The sequence below is a fragment of the Lolium rigidum genome, chromosome 2, assembly GCF_022539505.1.
Source record: "Lolium rigidum isolate FL_2022 chromosome 2, APGP_CSIRO_Lrig_0.1, whole genome shotgun sequence".
In the NCBI taxonomy this organism is placed as follows: Eukaryota; Viridiplantae; Streptophyta; class Magnoliopsida; order Poales; family Poaceae; genus Lolium; species Lolium rigidum.
The window spans coordinates 266661202-266679396 of record NC_061509.1 but is presented as its reverse complement, the minus strand read 5'-3'; the positions used below and the strand labels follow the sequence as shown (position 1 = coordinate 266679396).

The following is an 18195-nucleotide window of genomic DNA, read 5'->3' as shown; positions in this document are numbered from 1 at the left end:
CAAAACCCTCGTCGTCTCGCGGCGTGGGTGAGTGAGTTCTGGCGGCGGAGAAGATAGCCATGTGGGCTGATTTCTGTTGCGTTAAACTGGGCCAGGCCGTATGCAATATGGGCTTTCAAATAACTTGTCCAAATACTTCGTTTTTTTTTCCTTTCTGGAAACAGTACTGACGGGTATGAGTTGGGTGATTAAGGAAGGAAGCTTGTAATCATCAAGTTCATCACATAAGCCTGGCTTTTTACTGAGCTTACCTTTGTTGCTTCCAGCAAGTACCGGAGGGCGCTACTAATGTGCTATGATCATCACTGAGCATACCTTTGTAGTCACGGCGGCTTCTGTCTCGGCGACAATCCCCTAGTGTGGCGTTTTAATCCAAACAAACTCTTTCAGGTTCCAACTTGTGAGACGTCGTTTCCATCTCAGACCAATGATTGAGTGTTTCCTGAACCTCAAGACATTCCATGTGTCTGAAGCCCATGAAGTAAACCTCAAGCTACTCAACTCTGTAGAATTCTTCTGCACCTAGTATGAGCATACTGTGTGAATACAAAAGCTCAGCAGATATGAATTCTTATCTCACCATCAACTGCATTTCAGATCTTAACACCTTCGCCTGGTTAGTCGACAAACTAATCACTAATTCAACCAGCTGCACAGCAGCGTGGTAAACCGAGATAAAGATTTCTGATGTTGAGCCATCACCTCACGCATTGCTAGTGGACATCTGTTGAGGCCAACTTGATTTAGTAACACTCCTTGCACAAAATCCCCCAGGGAACCTAGTGTAGTCGAACATCACAACTTTAAGTCGGTCCCATGATACCACAACCTCCCGGTGGTGATGTACATGGAAACAAGAAACTTTACAGAGCTGGTGATAGATAATAAGATAAATACCTGAAACAACAACGGGGCCATGGCATCGGAGCGCCTTGTAAAGATCCGCTTCCATCTACGTCAGACACTTCCATGACCAGTTCCTTACCTCTCGCCTGCAAGTAAGCTGGTGCCCTGTTTTGAGGCTGTTGTTACACATCTCGATCAACATCTCAACCCTACCATGTTAACGTTAAGCGGGTACTGCTGCAAATAATAATTAATAACAGCAAAAAGCTTGTACTAGCTGATTTTCCATGCTTACTATGGGAAAGTGCCAACTAGGGGTAATACTCATGTTCTAGATAGAGCTATTGCTACAGGCCTACAGAAGCTTCAGTCATAGAAAAGCTGGAACTTAATTCCATTTTAAGTACTATATAAACAAACCTCTAATACAGTTATTTAATAGAAAACAAGAGTGGGAGTATAAGTACAAGTAGAACCACAAAACATTAATGCAACTAATAAGACTGTAATGTAGTTGGGGCCAAAAGCAAAAAATATTGGTGCAAATAACAGGAGTGCAAAATTTACTTGAAATTACGGACTTGCTCATAAGAATTGATAGGAAGAAACAATAGATTCTTGAACAGAAATGTACAACTGGCACTTATCAAAGGTAAAATGGACAGTACAGTATGGCTTGGAACAAAACAATAAGATAAATTTAATATGTCACTAAGAATAGGAGCTTGTTGAATTTGATTTTTTCTTTTGACTTACATGAACCCAACTTCCCAAGAAAATATTTCTTCAGGAAAAGGAGAACTTCATATGTATATGTACCACATCACAATCTCAGTGAACTGAGCATGGTGATCGCAACGAATACTAAGAAAGAATCATGCATACAAACAAAAACTGGACTTTACTACATACAAGCACAATGAATACTAAGAAATGACTCATGAAACTATGAGTAAATAAACACTTCTATAAACCAAAGATGTGTTATTCGCTGAAACTAGCGGAAACAGGGTTGCAAACATTTTGTGATGAATTGCAAAGGAATAATTTCGAGACAAAAGGCATGAAGGCCATCCTTATTCACTAAAGCAAGTTATACAATACATAAATATAGTAGGTTCTGGTGTCAGCAGCTTAAATTAAAGAACCAAACAGCAAACAGATTACGACAACCAACTAAACATTACAGATTTAAATTAGCATTCAAGTGTAGAAGCACAGAAAATAAACTACTGACGAACCCCTTCAAGCGGCAAGTTCAGATTTGAAGCTTGAGCTTAGACACTACTTCCTCCACCCAGGTATAATTCGGAGCAAGTCACTAAACATTCCATCACTGAGTGAAGTGGACACATAATATGAAGGATAGCACGATGTTGTTTCAAAAGCAACGAAAATATCTTCTTGTTCCTTCAAAATCAAAACACCCACACAGCTATACAGGAAAAGAGTCTCCACAAAAGGCATTATAGAAGGCGACTGCTATTTAAAGCCTGACACCATATAAGAATCTCTGAGGCACTGAAGCTGGTCACAAGAAAATGCCAAAACTTACTTCCGATACTGATTCATCTTCATCTCCTTCAGACTGTCCTGGCTTTCAATCTCTGCAAAATAGTGAACTGATTTGGCAGCACCACAAAAGGGCAAAAGGATGGTACTATGGTAGCACTACAAGACTGCCGGTGCAGCGCAGCACCTTTATTTCACATGGAAAAAGTATAATCGTAGCTCAGATATGCAGAGCCAAGAAATAGCATAATTTGACCAGAATGGCACACCAGAGTGGCAAAAGGAAGTATAATGTTTTCTACACTCTACTAAAAAAAACCAATTCCAGAGTAGAACCAAACAACAAGTTTCCTTTCTATCCACTCGTGACAAAGCACATACAAAACAGTCAAAGAGCATACTATTTCTTTCCCCATAAAGATTTTAAAAAAATGTCTCAAAGTCATATTTCCTTGGCCCAATCATCATCACTATGACCCCACTGTTTACATGGTGAACGGTGAATCAGAATCCGCAACACAAACAATACATTGCAGGAAGCTATAGGCAACAAGCTAGGAAGGGATAAAAGTTGATACACTACTACTTCAGTTCAAACGAATTCCTGGGGTGCTGAAAAGTAAGATCTCTGGGCCATTGAAGTTGGTCACTAGAAAACATCAATATCACTTAGTTGCGTCTTCATTCCCTTCAGACTGTCATGGCTTTCAACCTTTGCAGAGTATTGAACTGATTTGGCAGCACCGAGTACGCCCATCTGAGATATCTGCCAGCACCCTATGACGGTCAACGACTCCAGCTTGCCGGAACGTGCCAGCATAGCCATTCCCTTGTCTGTCACACGTGCGCATTTGCGGAGTGTGAGATTACTCAAGCAAGGAGCCTGAATAATGAAATCCATCCCAGCATCAGTAATAGAATTGCAATCCACAAGCTCAAGTGTCTCCAGAGACTTAGAGGTTGAAAGACCCTTCATCCCATAGTCATAGAAAATGTTTGCACCATTTAGCAAAAGGGCGCGGATTTGACAAGATTGGATGAGGGTCACAATGCCATTTTGTGTGAAGCCTATTTGAGTTGGGTAATCGGGAAAGCAATATGTGAAGGTGAACTCAACAACCTGAAGCATAGGGCAGCTGAGAGCTAGAGCCTTAAGGCTGTCATCAGTCAGTGCTGTCCTATATTCACGTTTATGCTCAGAATAAAAACGCAATGGCATCAGCCGAAGTAAGATGATTTTAAGGTTGCTGCAGCTCTGGAATAGCGCAATCATCTCATTCTCATCTAGGCCAAAAACATACTCCAGGCAAAGTGTCTCCAATGCTTTGCACTTCCCCAGGAGGGAACGAAGACCAATTTCTTTATCAGTTACAATATGAGCCAGCCTAAGATCCTTCAAATTCTCACAGCAGATGTCATAGCTATATGGGTAGCCAGCCACGTAGGACGGATCACGGGGCGCAGTCGCCCAGTAATATCCATTAATTTCGAACTCGAACTTTTGGAGTTTTGCCCATCCTGGACCAAACTTTAGGAGGTCATACTGGCTGATTTCTTTGCAATCCTTCACCACTAGTTCTTCCAATGATCCATATGTACCAAGGTACACTAGCCACTCCTCGATGGATATTGCCATACAGTCGACAAGGTGGAGAACAGAAAGAAGTTTGCAACCAACAACCACCAAAGAAAGGCCACGCCAACTTATTGCGGGTGCGCTGATAAGCCTGAAGGACCTCAGCTTCATGCAACAAGATAGATAAGCTAGACCAGAGTCGTCAATGTTTGAGCAAAAGCTTAAGTTGAGATCAGACAGGAGGGGACAGTGAGAAGATAACACACAGAGCCCCTGTTTGTTCAACTGCTCCCCATGGCTGGACGTCCAACCAGAGTAATTGATCTCCACCTTGCACAGATTTGGGAATCGGGAGAAGAGTGATTTCAAAGCTTGTGTTGCAGGGCCAAGTCCACAGCCAACGCGGATAGCATCCCTATGCTCAGCTTCAAGAGTGTAGAGCTGCTTCGACACGAGGGAAAGAGATTTACGATCACTTGCCCTGGTAATCCTCTTGACGACCTCTCCAAGCAGTGGCTCTGGGAGATCCTCCATCATGCATTTCATGACTTGGGAAGGCAGGGCACTGAAATTGAAATCTTATGGTGAGAATGGAGAAAATGAAGGTAACCAAATAGGAGTTACAAAACTCATGTAGAAGGAAACATGGGTGAAGCTACAATTTATGTATATCTTGTGAAAGATTTTTGTGTGCAGTAGCCTCAAAACAAAGTCTAATCTTCACAACATACGCAAACTGAGAAATGTGTCTTAGGCTAGTGGTACGGCATTGTGGTGTGTCTAGGGTTCAATCCTGTCAACAGCGCTCATACCTCGCATTTGTCCATAAGAAATTGATAAAACTCGACTGAGATCCTCCCCTGCTGGACTAATTCATTTTCACTACAAAGGCTAATTTACGCAGCACTCTATTTGCGTCTCAATCCTGGAAGAAAACATAGTTGAGACGAAAAAATAAACCAAACTGACAACCTAATCATATCGAATTGCTGCGACCAGGGGGGTTGAGTGAGGGGAAAATCTACAAGCATTCTCCTTCCGGGCTGAACTGAACTGAAATTACGGGTCGAATTACCTAGCCAGCCACTGAAGATAACAGCATGCACGTGCTAAGAACTGAAACAGACTAGTAGCAGTATTCCCTGTTGCATTTAGTACAGACTCCATGTCTCCATCCAGGTTCACACATACTGTAATAGCCAGTGGCACTAACAAAACATGTGAATAAGCAGCGGCAATGTGGTGGACCAAGGCACAGCATTACGGAACCAACAGAAGACCAATTGCAGAAATCCGATCCCACCTAGACACTAGGCGACGGGAATCAACAACGCTAATTGCAGCAATCGAGTTCATCCTGGCACTAGCTTCTCTCGAGTTAATCAATGTTCTGAAAAGGGAAAATAAATCGACCCAAATACGTACCTCAGAGGGAATCGCCGAGCAATAGAACCGTCTTCGGGAAGGATGCCCGGAGCGGAAACGGCGGCTTCGCGAGCGTGGAGGCAGGAGCAGGAGGCAGGCGGCAGACGGGACTCGGGAGCACTCGACGGCGAGCTGGTTATCTCGGCGTTGATCTGGGCCAGGCCGTGTGCAATATGCGCCTCTTTCATCGCATATTTAATACTTGTCCATATATTTTATTTTTTCCTTTCGTACTACCGGGTAGGAGGAGCAGTAAGCACCACGGCTGAAGTGTTAGAGCATCTCTAATGGTCTTGCTATATTTCTCTCTAATTTGTAAAAACTGTTTTTCTAATAATTCGTGGCTAAAGTGTAGCTCCAATAGCATTTATATAAGTGGTCCACCCCCAAAAATTATACAATGTTTCGTAAAACTTTCCCTCCACTTTGCATATTTGCAAAGTATCTAGGCCAAACTCGCACATATATAAAGTTCCCGAGTGTGCTCTTCTCCGCCGGCCACTGCCCTGCCCCTTCCTCAACACTATTCTGCCACCCCACCCCTTGTCCTCGCCGGTGCGAGGTTCCTCGCCACCAAATCAAGGCCGCCCTAATGGAGCCACGTCGCCCGAGGCCGTGTCGTGGCCGCACCGCAGCCACCTCCCAAGCACGTGCCACCGAGCCCGTGACGTGGCATGATTGACCGCCACCAGCCTCGGAATCTGTCGATTCCGGCCGTGATTGACCTCCGCCGCCATCTCCCGTGTGGGATGCCCCTAATGGCCATGGTGGTGCCGGCAAGCGCAGTGCTCTGGCCAGCGTGGCTTCCCACCGAAGATAGGAGAAGAAAAAAAAGAGAAACGAATAACCAACTGACATGTGGGTTTTGTGTAGATTTGTTCCGGTCTCTAGTTTTAGGATTGCTATTATACAAAAGGCTAAAAAACAGAAACTTATGTGGATTGATATACCCTCTCTCATCCCTTTCTATAACCATTTTTTAGCAATTCAATATGGGAAAGCGGTTGGGGATGCTAATGGATAGCAGCGTCACAAGATTTTGTTAGTGCAGTGACTTTATTTGTAACAAGAAAAAGGTTTAGCTAATCTAACAAGACATGAAAAAGGTTCAATCGTAGCTTAGATACGCTGGCTGAGCCAAGGAAATGTCACCATTCGGGTCGGAATTGTACACCAGAATGACAAGCAGGAGCGTGATCTATTTTAGAGCATTTTCCAGCCGTCTTCCCGGCAAGGTTTTCAGGACCACTTTTTCATCCGGATGGACGAAACGGTCTAATCGCGTCCCCGCAACCTCGTTTTCGCCCACATTTGGGCTTTCATCCGTCCGGCGAGCCCAGGTCATCCCAGCCCACCGGGGAGCGCTCAGAGAGTCCGGACGAAACGAAAGCGCGTAAAACGTCGAGAAAACTTCCCGCGCGCATGGTGGCCTTGACTTGTCGGCGACATAGGCCAATCGTCTTCCGCGCGCTTCAAAAGCCTGCCGCCGGTCAGTCTTCGCCGGACGCGTAGCTTCCACGCGGCGAGTTAATGCCGTCACCTCGGATTCACACGTGGCTCCCTCTATTTATCGCGGAACCTACCACATCTGGCCGCATTCAGCACCGCCGTCTCCCTCCTCTCCCCAGCCCTATCTTCTCTCCCCAATCCGCCTCCAGCGAGCAATGGCAGGCCACGGCGAAGGCGCGGCGAACAACGTCTTCGGCCGGCGTTCCCTACACCAGTGGGAGGCGGGACTTCTGCAGATGGCGGGCTACCCGGCGCCGCCGGACTTCCGCGTGCCCGGAGGACGGCGCCTGAGCGCGGGGGGCGTCCCGATCTCGCCGGTTCCGGTGGGAGGCGACGAGCTCGACGCTGCTATCGACATTGTGCGGGTCACCCTCAGCGAGGAGCAACGCGCAGAGGAGCGGTACCTCCCCGATAACTACGACGCCTGGAACGAGTTCTTCCGTCTCCGGCACGAACGGGAACTCGCAGCGTACAACGGTCCTCCCCCTCCTCCAGCGCGTAACAACGCTGGCGGCCGCCGCCGCTGGTGGGGCACGCCGGGCCGCACGCTCACCAGTGTGCTCGCCGTCAGCGCCGTCCTGGGGATGCCGCTGTCGGCGCCGTTTCCCCATCTAGAACGCCATTTTTAAATTTTAGTTTACGTTTCCAGGCCGAACTCAAATACATAACGGATTCGCCCTATATATATATGTACGAACTCGCCTAGATATGTTAAATATCTTTAAATTTCACCTATGTTTGAACGAATTTTGTCTTATTTTATCTGAATTCGTCCTTATTTGTCAAAAAATTCATCCATCCTAAACTTGCCGCTGGAAAAATGGGTCTTCCCAAACCAAAAATTACATCCATCCGGCGCTAAATAGCGCCGAATTTCGGCCTAGGGAACCCCAACGGCTGAAGATGTTCTTACTGTCAGGTTGCAGAGCTTCCTCTACAATCCCTCCCACCAAAGAAGGACTTCCGAATTCCATGGCACAATCAGGCAGCAAGATTTCTTCCTATCCACACTGGACGGAGCACCGAAAGAAAGGGGGTCAAAGAGCATAGATTTCTTTCCCTGGAAAAGGTCAAAAAAGGCGTCAAAGGTGCAAGTATTTTTCATGGCCCAATCATCATCGCCATGATATCACTGCCTCCGGTGCCTGGTGAATCATCCGCGACTCGACATAATTGGTGAGAAAGCTACTACCTAGGGATAAAAGTTACACTACTCCTTGGAATAAATATATTTCTACTCCCTCTTAATCGCTATCTCCCCTATATATCTTCTGGCTGGTCCTAATTGAATTTCTGAGGTCGCCATCCGAGAACCTATCGCCATCGCAAGTTTGTGGGAGTTGATTGAAGAGGAGGGGTGGAGGAGAAGGGTATTTCGATTCGGTGCCACCCCATGTAGGTGAAAGGCCGCTCGACGCCGAGACCTTGACTGGGCACTAGTGCTTCTGCTATTTTAGAAAAAATAAAAATCACATTTATGTGTTTTAAAAAAATTAAAAAAAATCATGGTGTAGCCAATAAATTGTCCCATAAACGTGCAAAATTTCAATTTCAAATACGGGCTACACAAAAATAACAAACGTGTGGATATGGGTATGCATATTTCAAATCTCCAAATTTCAACAGATTTTGTCTTTTCTGTGTAGTCTACAATATAAAGAATTTCATATTAAAATTTTACACGCTTGTAGGTTACGTCATTTATTATGTCTAGATTTATTTTCAGATTTTTTTGAAACAAATATGTATATTTTTCGAATTTTTTTAAACAGCAGGAGCACTGGAGCCCATGAGCTAAAGACACTTTTCGCAAAGAAGTACCGCTGACAAACATGAGTATGATCTTTTTACTGTCCTATTGCTGAGAATCCTCTACAGTCCCACCAAATAAGCACCTCCGAATTCCATGGTAGAACCAGACGAGTTTCTTTATCCTAAATGGCCATTTTCAAACTTCAGATAATTTTTAGCACCTCCAGAAACTTTAATACTTATATGACCTTTTTTTTAGTTTCAACATGCAAGATGGCTGAACTGAAGTGGAGGTCACGCCACTTCAGTTAGCTTGCTTAAAATATGTGCTAAAAATAACAAAGTTATTTGAATCTACCCATACAAATAGCGTGACCTACTTGTTTTTTTACCAAAGGGTCAGAAAACATTCTCGAGGGTCCAAGATCTTTACAAACTAGCCAACGTAAATGACACGATCTAACTGTTTTAGCACCAAAAAAGGGCTAAGTTATTTTAGTCTAGCTAGCCAAATTGGCATGTGATGTACTTCAGTTAAGCCACCCATCCTAGCGCGATGAAAAAGGGCCATAAAAATTCAAAAGTTCTGGGAGGAGGCAAAACTGATCTAAAGTTTAGAAAAGGACCATTTAGATCCAAAAACTCGAACCGGACAGCAAAGTTTCCTTCCTATCCAAACAGCACGTAGCACCCAAAAAAAAAAAAGAATTCAGTCAAAAAGCATACTAAGATTTCTCTCCCCGGAAAAGGTTAAAAAAGGCGTCAAAGCTGCATGCATTTTCCTTGGCCCAATCATCATCGCCAGCCATGATCTCACTGTCTCCGGCCGGTGCCTGGTGAATCATCCACAACTCGACATTATTGGTGAGCAAGCTACCTAGCGGTAAAAGTTAGAATACTCCTTCGAATAGATATATTTCTACTCCCTCTGAATCGCTATCTCCCCGATATATCTTCTGGCTGGCCCTGATTGAATTCTTGAGGTCGCCATCCGAGAATCTATCGCCATCGCAAGCTTTTGGGAGTTGATTGAAGAGGAGGGAGGGGTGGAGCCGTGAAGAAGGGTATTTCGATTCGGTGCCGCCGCCCGGACCGCGCACGGCACCTTGCCAAAATTCCTCGATCGTCCGTGGCTGCGTGAGCTCTACGGCGAATTGAGCCCCAACCGCGCGCATATACGTACCATGTGCATTGCGTGTCCGAAAGATGAGCTAGCTAGGGCACAAAACATGAGCGCGGACTTGTCTCTGATTGTTTGTACGTTCCGGTGATGAGTGAACTGAGACCAGGAAGTGGATCACTGGAAATTAAGCTATCTTCTTATTGAATTTCAATTGTGTGTGTATCACTATCAGGTACACATGCAGATAATTTGTGGATGCGTGCAGATTGATGGATTTTTGTGTGGTGGCCGCCGGATGCTAGTGCAGGCGTGTGTAATGTGTGAACTGGGGCTACCTGAGAATCTCTGCTTACTGGGTTGACGTTAACTGAATATTAACCAAACAAAACCAAATAGCGTGCGTGCGGCTGCAATTCGATGCGTCTCTTTTGGTTTTCGATGAATGCATTCCGTTGGAAGGTAGCCGTCCTTTCTGTCCGGATCATCGGTACTCGGCCAAGTCATCGTCTCCGTGATCTGTGTGATCGTGACACGGACCCATCGTCTGTTTCTTGACGGTATTGCTGCTGGCTTGTCTACAAGATAATATATGGCCAAGTGGTATAGGTGTATCGAGAGAGTTCGAGGTACAGTTTGGATCGGGGATAGATAAGCGAGTATACTGCAGGTACGTAGTACCAACTACCAAGACCAACCAAACGGTTGGTGTAGTGGAACGGGCATATCCAAAGAAAAGCTAAGCGCCATGGCGTTGACTTTCAAGGCTGAAGGCCGGCCTGCGAAATACATGCATTTTTACCAAAAAGATATAAAAAAATAGTGTATCTCTGCGGGACGAAGATTTGGTGCACATGACCATCAGTGCTTCCAGTTTTTGAAATATTTAAAAACTATATTTTTATGTTTTAAAAAATTATAAAAATTATTCCATAAATACATACATATGCCATTAATCCTTGTGCGACTTTCGGTAAAAAATTATGTTGCTTTCAGCTAAAAACAAATTTAGGGCTGTGTATAGGGACAATTTTTGTCAGAAAAAATTATTTTTTATATTGTTCATGATACAACATATTTTTTTCCGAAATTTTTACAGTACATTCAGAAGATTTCTATGTATGTGCAGATTTAAGCTCAAATTTTTTGGAATCTTAGAAATATGTTCTTTAAAAAGCGAGAGCAATGGTGTTCATGTGTCAGAGTTACATTTCGATCTCTGTGTTTGCACTTTCTTCACTTTAGTTAGAGCATCTCCAGCCGCGTCCCCCAAAGGGATTTGGGGCGCGCCGGACAAAAAAATCGTTCCAGCCGCGTCCCCCAAAGCCCATTTTTGTCCGGCGCGCCCCCATACGGTGTCCGGCGCCCCGAGCCCGTCCCCGTCCCACAGGGGACGCTCCGGGCACGCCGGACACAACGAAAAGCGAGGCGAACCGACGCGGGCCCGACGCGTCAGCGGCATTGAAGCCTAAAACCCCGTCGCCTACCTTTGGTCAAGCGACGTTAATGGCGTCCCTGTTTTCCCAGGCGACGCAGGGACGCGTCTCGTCGTGCATGGCCGCGTGGCCGTCCGCGCCGGCGTTAATGCGTGCAACCACCCGCCGCCGCCGCCGTTTAAAGACGCCTGCAGTTCTCACCGCTCACAAACCTTCTCGTCGCCGTCGCCTCCCCCTCCCAGATCTTCTCCTCGCCGCTCCAAAAATGTCGAGCTCGTCCTCCCGCAAGATCGCCGCGGCGAACGGCTGATACGTCTCCGACGTATCGATAATTTCTTATGTTCCATGCCACATTATTGATGATATCTACATGTTTTATGCATACTTTATGTCATATTTATGCGTTTTCCGGAACTAACCTATTGACGAGATGCCGAAGGGCCGGCTCTCGTTTTCGCTGTTTTTGGTTCCGTAAATCCTAGTAAGGAAATATTCTCGGAATCGGACGAAATCAAGGCCCAACGATCCTATTTTTCCACGAAGCTTCCAGAACACCCGAGAGTCGCCAGAGGGGGGCCACTGGGCCCCCAGATGACAGGGCGGTGCGGCCTAGGGGGGGCGCGCCCCCTAGTGTGTCACCGCCTCGTCGCCTCCCCGACTCCGCCTCTTCGCCTATATAAAGGTCCCTGACCTAAAACACGATATGGAAAAACCACGGTACGAGAAACCTTCCAGAGCCGCCGCCATCGCGAAGCCAAGATCTGGGGGACAGGAGTCTCTGTTCCGGCACGCCGCCGGGGCGGGGAAGTGCCCCCGAAGGCTCCTCCATCGACACCACCGCCATCTTCATCAACGCTGCTGTCTCCCATGAGGAGGGAGTAGTTCTCCATCGAGGCTCGGGGTTGTACCGGTAGCTATGTGGTTCATCTCTCTCCTATGTACTTCAATACAATAATCTCATGAGCTGCCTTAGATGATTGAGATTCATATGATGATGATGCTTGTAATCTAGATGTCATTATGCTAGTCAAGTGGGTTTTACTTATGTGATCTCCGGAGACTCCTTGTCCCACGTGTGTAAAGGTGACAGTGTGTGCACCGTGTGGGTCTCTTAGGCTATATTTCACGAATACTTATTCACCGTTATGAATGGCATAGTGAAGTGCTTATTTATATCTCTTTATGATTGCAATGTGTTTTGTATCACAATTTATCCGTGTGCTACTCTAGTGATGTTATTAAAGTAGTTTATTCCTCCTGCACGGTGTAATGGTGACAGTGTGTGCATCGTGTAGTACTTGGTGTAGGCTATGATTGTGATCTCTTGTAGATTATGAAGTTAACTATTGCTATGATGGTATTGATGTGACCTATGCCTCCTTTCGTAGTGTGAAGGTGACGAGTGTGCATGCTATGTTAGTACTTGGTTTGGTTATGTTGATCCGTCATGCACTCTAAGGTTATTTAAACATGAACATCGAATATTGTGGAGCTTGTTAACTCCGGCATTGAGGGTTCGTGTAATCCTACACAGTTAGTGGTGTTCATCATCCAACAAGAGAGTGTAGAGTCTAGCATTTATCTATTTATTCTGTTATGTGATCAAAGTTGAGAGTGTCCACTAGTGAAAGTATGATCCCTAGGCCTTGTTCCTAAATATCGCTACCGCTGCTTGTTTACTCGTTTTATTGCATCCGTACTTCCCGCAATATTACCACCATCAACCACACGCCGACAAGCACTTTTCCGGCGCCGTTACTACTCGCTCATACTTATTCATACCACCCGTATTTCACTATCTCTTCGCCGAACTAGTGCACCTATTAGGTGTGTTGGGGACACAAGAGACTTATTGCTTTGTGGTTGCAGTGGTTGCATGAGAGGGATATCTTTGACCTCTTCCTCCCCGAGTTCGATAAACCTTGGGTGATCCACTTAAGGGAAACTTGCTCGCTGTTCTACAAACCTCTCGCTCTTGGAGGCCCAACACTGTCTACAAGAATAGAAGCACCCGTAGACATCAAGCTATTTTCCGGCGCCGTTGCCGGGGAGGAAAGGTAAAAGGCACTCATACTCCGGTCCCGTGTAAAGTACTTTTCTCGTTGCCGTTGTGTGTGTGCTCGAAGCTATTTCCTTTAGATCCTGCAATTGCATCTTTTTGTTTCTTGTTTTACACTAGTAAGGCATAATGGACAACAATGAGCTTCTTATTTTATTTCCTAAGTTAAGACATGAATTGTGTGATGCGAAAATTAAAGAACCTATGGAACCTCATTTGCATGCTAGTAGCAATGTTATTGGTATGAACGCAATCACTTGCTAATGCTATGGATAAGTCTAAGCTTGGGGAAGCTAGTTTCGTGATCTTTTTAGCTTCCCATCCTTAGGGGAGAAAATTTGTTCGATAATGCTTTATCTCCCATATGCGATAACTCTAATGATGCTTGTGATATTTTAAATCCACCTACTGCAAGTACTCGCTTTCAAGATACCCATGAAAATTATTGAACGTGTTATTGATAACCGCTATGAAGGGGATGGAACCTGTCCATCCCGGAGATCATTTATTGTTTTTGCATGAATTATGCGGGTTATTCAAGTGTGCAGTATCTCTATGGATGAAGTGAGGAAGAAGTTATTCTCTTTTTCGTCTGTCCGGTAAAGCGGCGCATTGGTATAAATTGTTGAAGAATAGTCATTCTCTTGGTTGGGAGGAAATTGTACCTCTCTTTTATTCTAAATTTTATCCTCCTCATGAAGTGCATATTGATAGGAATTACATTTATAACTTTTATCCTCGTGATGGAGAGAGTATTTCTCAAGCGTGGGGGAGATTGAAGTCACTAATGCTCAAATGTCCCATTCATGAGCTCCCCGTAATGTTATTGTTAACAATTTTTATGCGAGGCTTTCGAGGACAACACAAGGACTATCCGGATGCCTCGTTCGTAGGGATCTTTCACAAGCAAGGAGGTTGAAGCTAGGTGGGATCTTCTTGATCGGATTGAGGAGAATGCTCGAAGGATGGGAGAACAACAAAGGTGAAGAGTCGGTATAAATTATGATTATGAATGCATTGAAGCTTTTATGGATACTGATAAATTTCGAGATATGAGTGCTACTTATGGTCTTGACTCTCAAGTTGCTGCAAATCTTTATAAAGCCTTTGCTTCTCATTTTGAATTGCCTAAAAAGAATTTTGGTAACTATCATGAACCTTTTAAAGAGGCTTGCATGAAGGATGAAATTGTTGTTAATGATTGCAATAAGCATGCTCAAACTCCTAAGAATGCTATTTCCTATAAGCATGTTAATTTTTGTGGAATGCATAGACCTTGTGGAATTAATCAAATCAAAGATGAATATTGTATCCATCATATCAATGAAAAAACTAGAAAGTGGGTTAGGGCTCTAGATGATCTTGGTAAAAAAGTTTGTGCCCTCTATCCTTTTATTTGTGAAGTTTGCCATGAAGTGGGTCATTTTAATTTTCAATGCTCCACCAATGATAATTTGAACCCAATGAGTGCTGCAAATTTGTATTGTGATGATGAAATTACTCCTAATCAGCATGATGAACTCACTTTATTTTTGTGGTGTGAAGAGTTATCAAGGAAAATTTCTTTGTTAGATATTAATGATCTTGATATTGATGATGTCCTGCATGGGTGTTTTTCTTATTGCATTGATAATAGCCATACAAATACTTACATACAAAATATTTTAGAAGATGACACCTTGCCAAAATATGATAGGACAAGCCACCCAAGTTTTGAACTAATTAATGAAAAGGAGGAATCCTCCCAAGTTTCTTCTATTGTTTCTGAAAGTAAATCAGGTTATGCGGACAAGCCACCCTTCAAGCCTCTTCCTCCTAAAGAAGGGAACGAGGAGAAGGAGGAGAAGAAGAAGAAGGAACGAAGAAGAAGAAGAAGAAGAGGAAGAAGAAGAAGAAGAAGAAGAAGAAGAAGAAGAAGAAGAAGAAGGAGAATAAAGAGAAAGAGGTAACGGCATATCCCCGCGTGAATGAGATAACGCTAGGTAACCGTAAGTATGTTGCTCCCGATGATTATTATGATAATGAATCTGAATACAATGATCTTCCTATGCCCTTTACATACATTAGTGATCATGATTTGAATGAGCACACTACTTTTGATATTGCAAATCTCTGGGAAACTAATTCTGAAAATGATGATGATAATTGCCATAGTGTCAGTGCTATCCATGCTTCCTCCCATAATGATATAGAAAGCTCTAAGCTTGGGGAAGAGGTGTTTGAAAATCCTTTTGCTACTGATCATTATGTGTTTGATACATCTCCTTCTAATAACAATGATGGTATGGTCACCAGATAAACCAACTGTGAAAGATAACTATTCTATTTCTTATGATGACACTGTGCCTCCGACCTTTAATGATTATTATAAAGAATGCTATGATATAGGTTATAACTATCCTTATGAAACTTGTCATAGTTATGATTGGATTGCCAAAAACAATTCCCTTAATATGCAACTTGTTTACCATGTTCAAATTCTTGATAATAATCTTGCTCCAATTACTATTAATGAGAAGAACTCTTCTTATGCCAAAATTAATGATACTTCTATACATATGAGCCATGATAAGAATGTTTTAAGTGATGGGTATATTGTGGATTTCATTAATGATGCTACTGAAAGTTATTATGAGAGAGGGAAACATGGCTATATGCATCTTAATAATATTAAGTTTCCCCTCTTTATGTTGAGAATCTTGAAGTTACTCGTGTTTTATCCTCTTATGCTTGTCACTTTGTTCTTCATGAATTCATTTGTGTACAAGATTCCTTTGCATAGGAAGTGGGTTAGACTTAAATGTGTTTTGAATTTGCTTCTTGATGCTCTCTTTTGCCTCAACTCTTATTTCTTGGGAGTGCATCATTGAAATTATTGAGCCCATCTTAATGGCTATAAAGAAAGAACTTTTTGGGAGATAACCCATGTGTTTATTTTGCTACAGTACTTTTATTTTGTATTTGTATCTTGGAAGTTGTTACTACTGTAGCAACCTCTCCTTATCTTATTTTTATTGCATTGTTGTGCCAAGTAAAGTCTTTGATAGTAAGGTTCATACTAGATTTGGATTACTGCGCAAAAACAGATTTTTAGCTGTCACGAATCTGGGCCTAATTCTCTGTAGGTAACTCAGAAAATTATGCCAATTTACGTGAGTGATCCTCAGATATGTACGCAACTTTCATTCAATTTTAGAATTTTCATTTGAGCAAGTCTGGTGCCTCAATAAAATTCGTCTTTACGGACTGTTCTGTTTTGACAGATTCTGCCTTTTATTTCGCATTGCTTCTTTTGCTATGTTGGATGGATTTCTTTGTTCCATTGACCTCCAGTAGCTTTGGGCAATGTCCAGAAGTGTTAAGAATGATTGTGTCACCTCTGAACATGTGAATTTTTATTATGCACTAACCCTCTAATGAGTTGTTTTGAGTTTGGTGTGGAGGAAGTTTTCAAGGATCAAGAGAGGAGGATGATACAATGTGATCAAGAAGAGTGAAAAGCCTAAGCTTGGGGATGCCCCGGTGGTTCATCCCTGCATATTTCAAGAAGACTCAAGCATCTAAGCTTGGGGATGCCCAAGGCATCCCCTTCTTCATCGACAAATTATCGAGTTCCTCCCTTGAAACTATATTTTTATTCGGCCACATCTTATGTACTTTACTTGGAGCGTCTGTTTGTTTTTGTTTTTGTTTTTGTTTGAATAAATGCTTGTGTGGGAGAGAGACACGCTCCGCTGGTTCGTATGAACACATGTGTTCTTAGCTTTTAATTTTCATGGCGAAGGTTGAAACTGCTTCGTTAATTGTTATATGGTTGGAAACGGGAAATACTACATGTGGTAATTGGTATAATGTCTTGAATAATGTGATACTTGGCAATTGTTGTGCTCATGTTTAAGCTCTTGCATCATATACTTTGCACTTATTAGTGAAGAAATACTGTAGAGCTTGTTAAAAATTGGTTTGCATGATTGGTCTCTCTAAGGTCTAGATATTTTCTAGTAAAGTGTTTGAACAACAAGGAAGACAATGTATAGTCTTATAATGCTTGCAATATGTTTTTATGTGAGTTTTGCTGTACCGGTTCATGCTTGTGTTTGCTTCAAATAACCTTGCTAGCCTAAGCCTTGTATTGAGAAGGATTACTTCTCGTGCATCCAAATCCTTGAGCCAATAACTATGCCATTTGTGTCCACCATACCTACCTACTACATGGTATTTCTCCGCCATTCCAAAGTAAATTGCTTGAGTGCTACCTTTAAACAATTCAAAATTTATCACCTCTGATTTGTGTCAATGTTTTATAGCTCATGAGGAAGTATGTGGTGTTTATCTTTCAATCTTGTTGGGCAACTTTCACCAATGGACTAGTGGCTTCATCCGCTTATCCAATAATTTTGCAAAAAGAGTCGGCAATGGGATTCCCGAGTCCCAAATTAATTAACCAAAATAGACACTCCTCCATGGTATGTGATTGTTGGACGGCACCCGAAGGATTCGGTTAGCCATGGCTTGAGAAAGTAAAGGTGGGGAGGAGTGTCATCATAATAAAACTAAAATAAAAAGGCACTCCTTCATGGTATGAGATTGTTGGCAGGCACCCGAGGATTCGGTTAGCCATGGTTTGTGAAAGAAAGGTTGGAAGGAGTGCCACCCAAAAATAAAAATAATTCATGGGAGCCGCTCTTTGAAGGTTTGTCTGGCAAGGGGGTTAGAGTGCCCACTACCATTCGTTGACAACAACAAACACCTCTCAAAATTTTACTTTTATGCTCTCTTTACGTTTTCAAAACCAAAGCTCTAGCACAAATATAGCAATCGATGCTTTCCTCTTTGAAGGACCATTCTTTTACCTTTTATGTTGAGTCGAGTTCACCTATTTCTCTCCACCTCAAGAAGCAAACACTTGTGTGAACTGTGCATTGATTCCTACATACTTGCATATTGCACTTGTTATATT

General features: G+C 43.3%; 1 protein-coding gene across 1 annotated transcript; it reads right to left on the bottom strand.

Annotated features, from left to right (window-relative positions):
- Nucleotides 1-2799: 2799 nt before the first annotated feature.
- Nucleotides 2800-5419, bottom strand: LOC124688727 (F-box/LRR-repeat protein 14-like). Its single transcript, XM_047222366.1, has 2 exons — nucleotides 5360-5419; nucleotides 2800-4499 (listed from the first exon to the last, which is right to left on the bottom strand). The coding sequence occupies exon 2, from the start codon at nucleotides 4478-4480 to the stop codon at nucleotides 3008-3010; it is 1473 nt and encodes a 490-aa protein (XP_047078322.1). The 5' UTR covers nucleotides 4481-4499; nucleotides 5360-5419; the 3' UTR covers nucleotides 2800-3007.
- Nucleotides 5420-18195: the final 12776 nt, after the last annotated feature.

Bases quoted from the DNA above. Each gene is read 5' to 3' on its own strand.
- LOC124688727 (XM_047222366.1), bottom strand. From the start codon at position 4,480: ATGAAATGCATGATGGAGGATCTCCCAGAGCCACTGCTTGGAGAGGTC.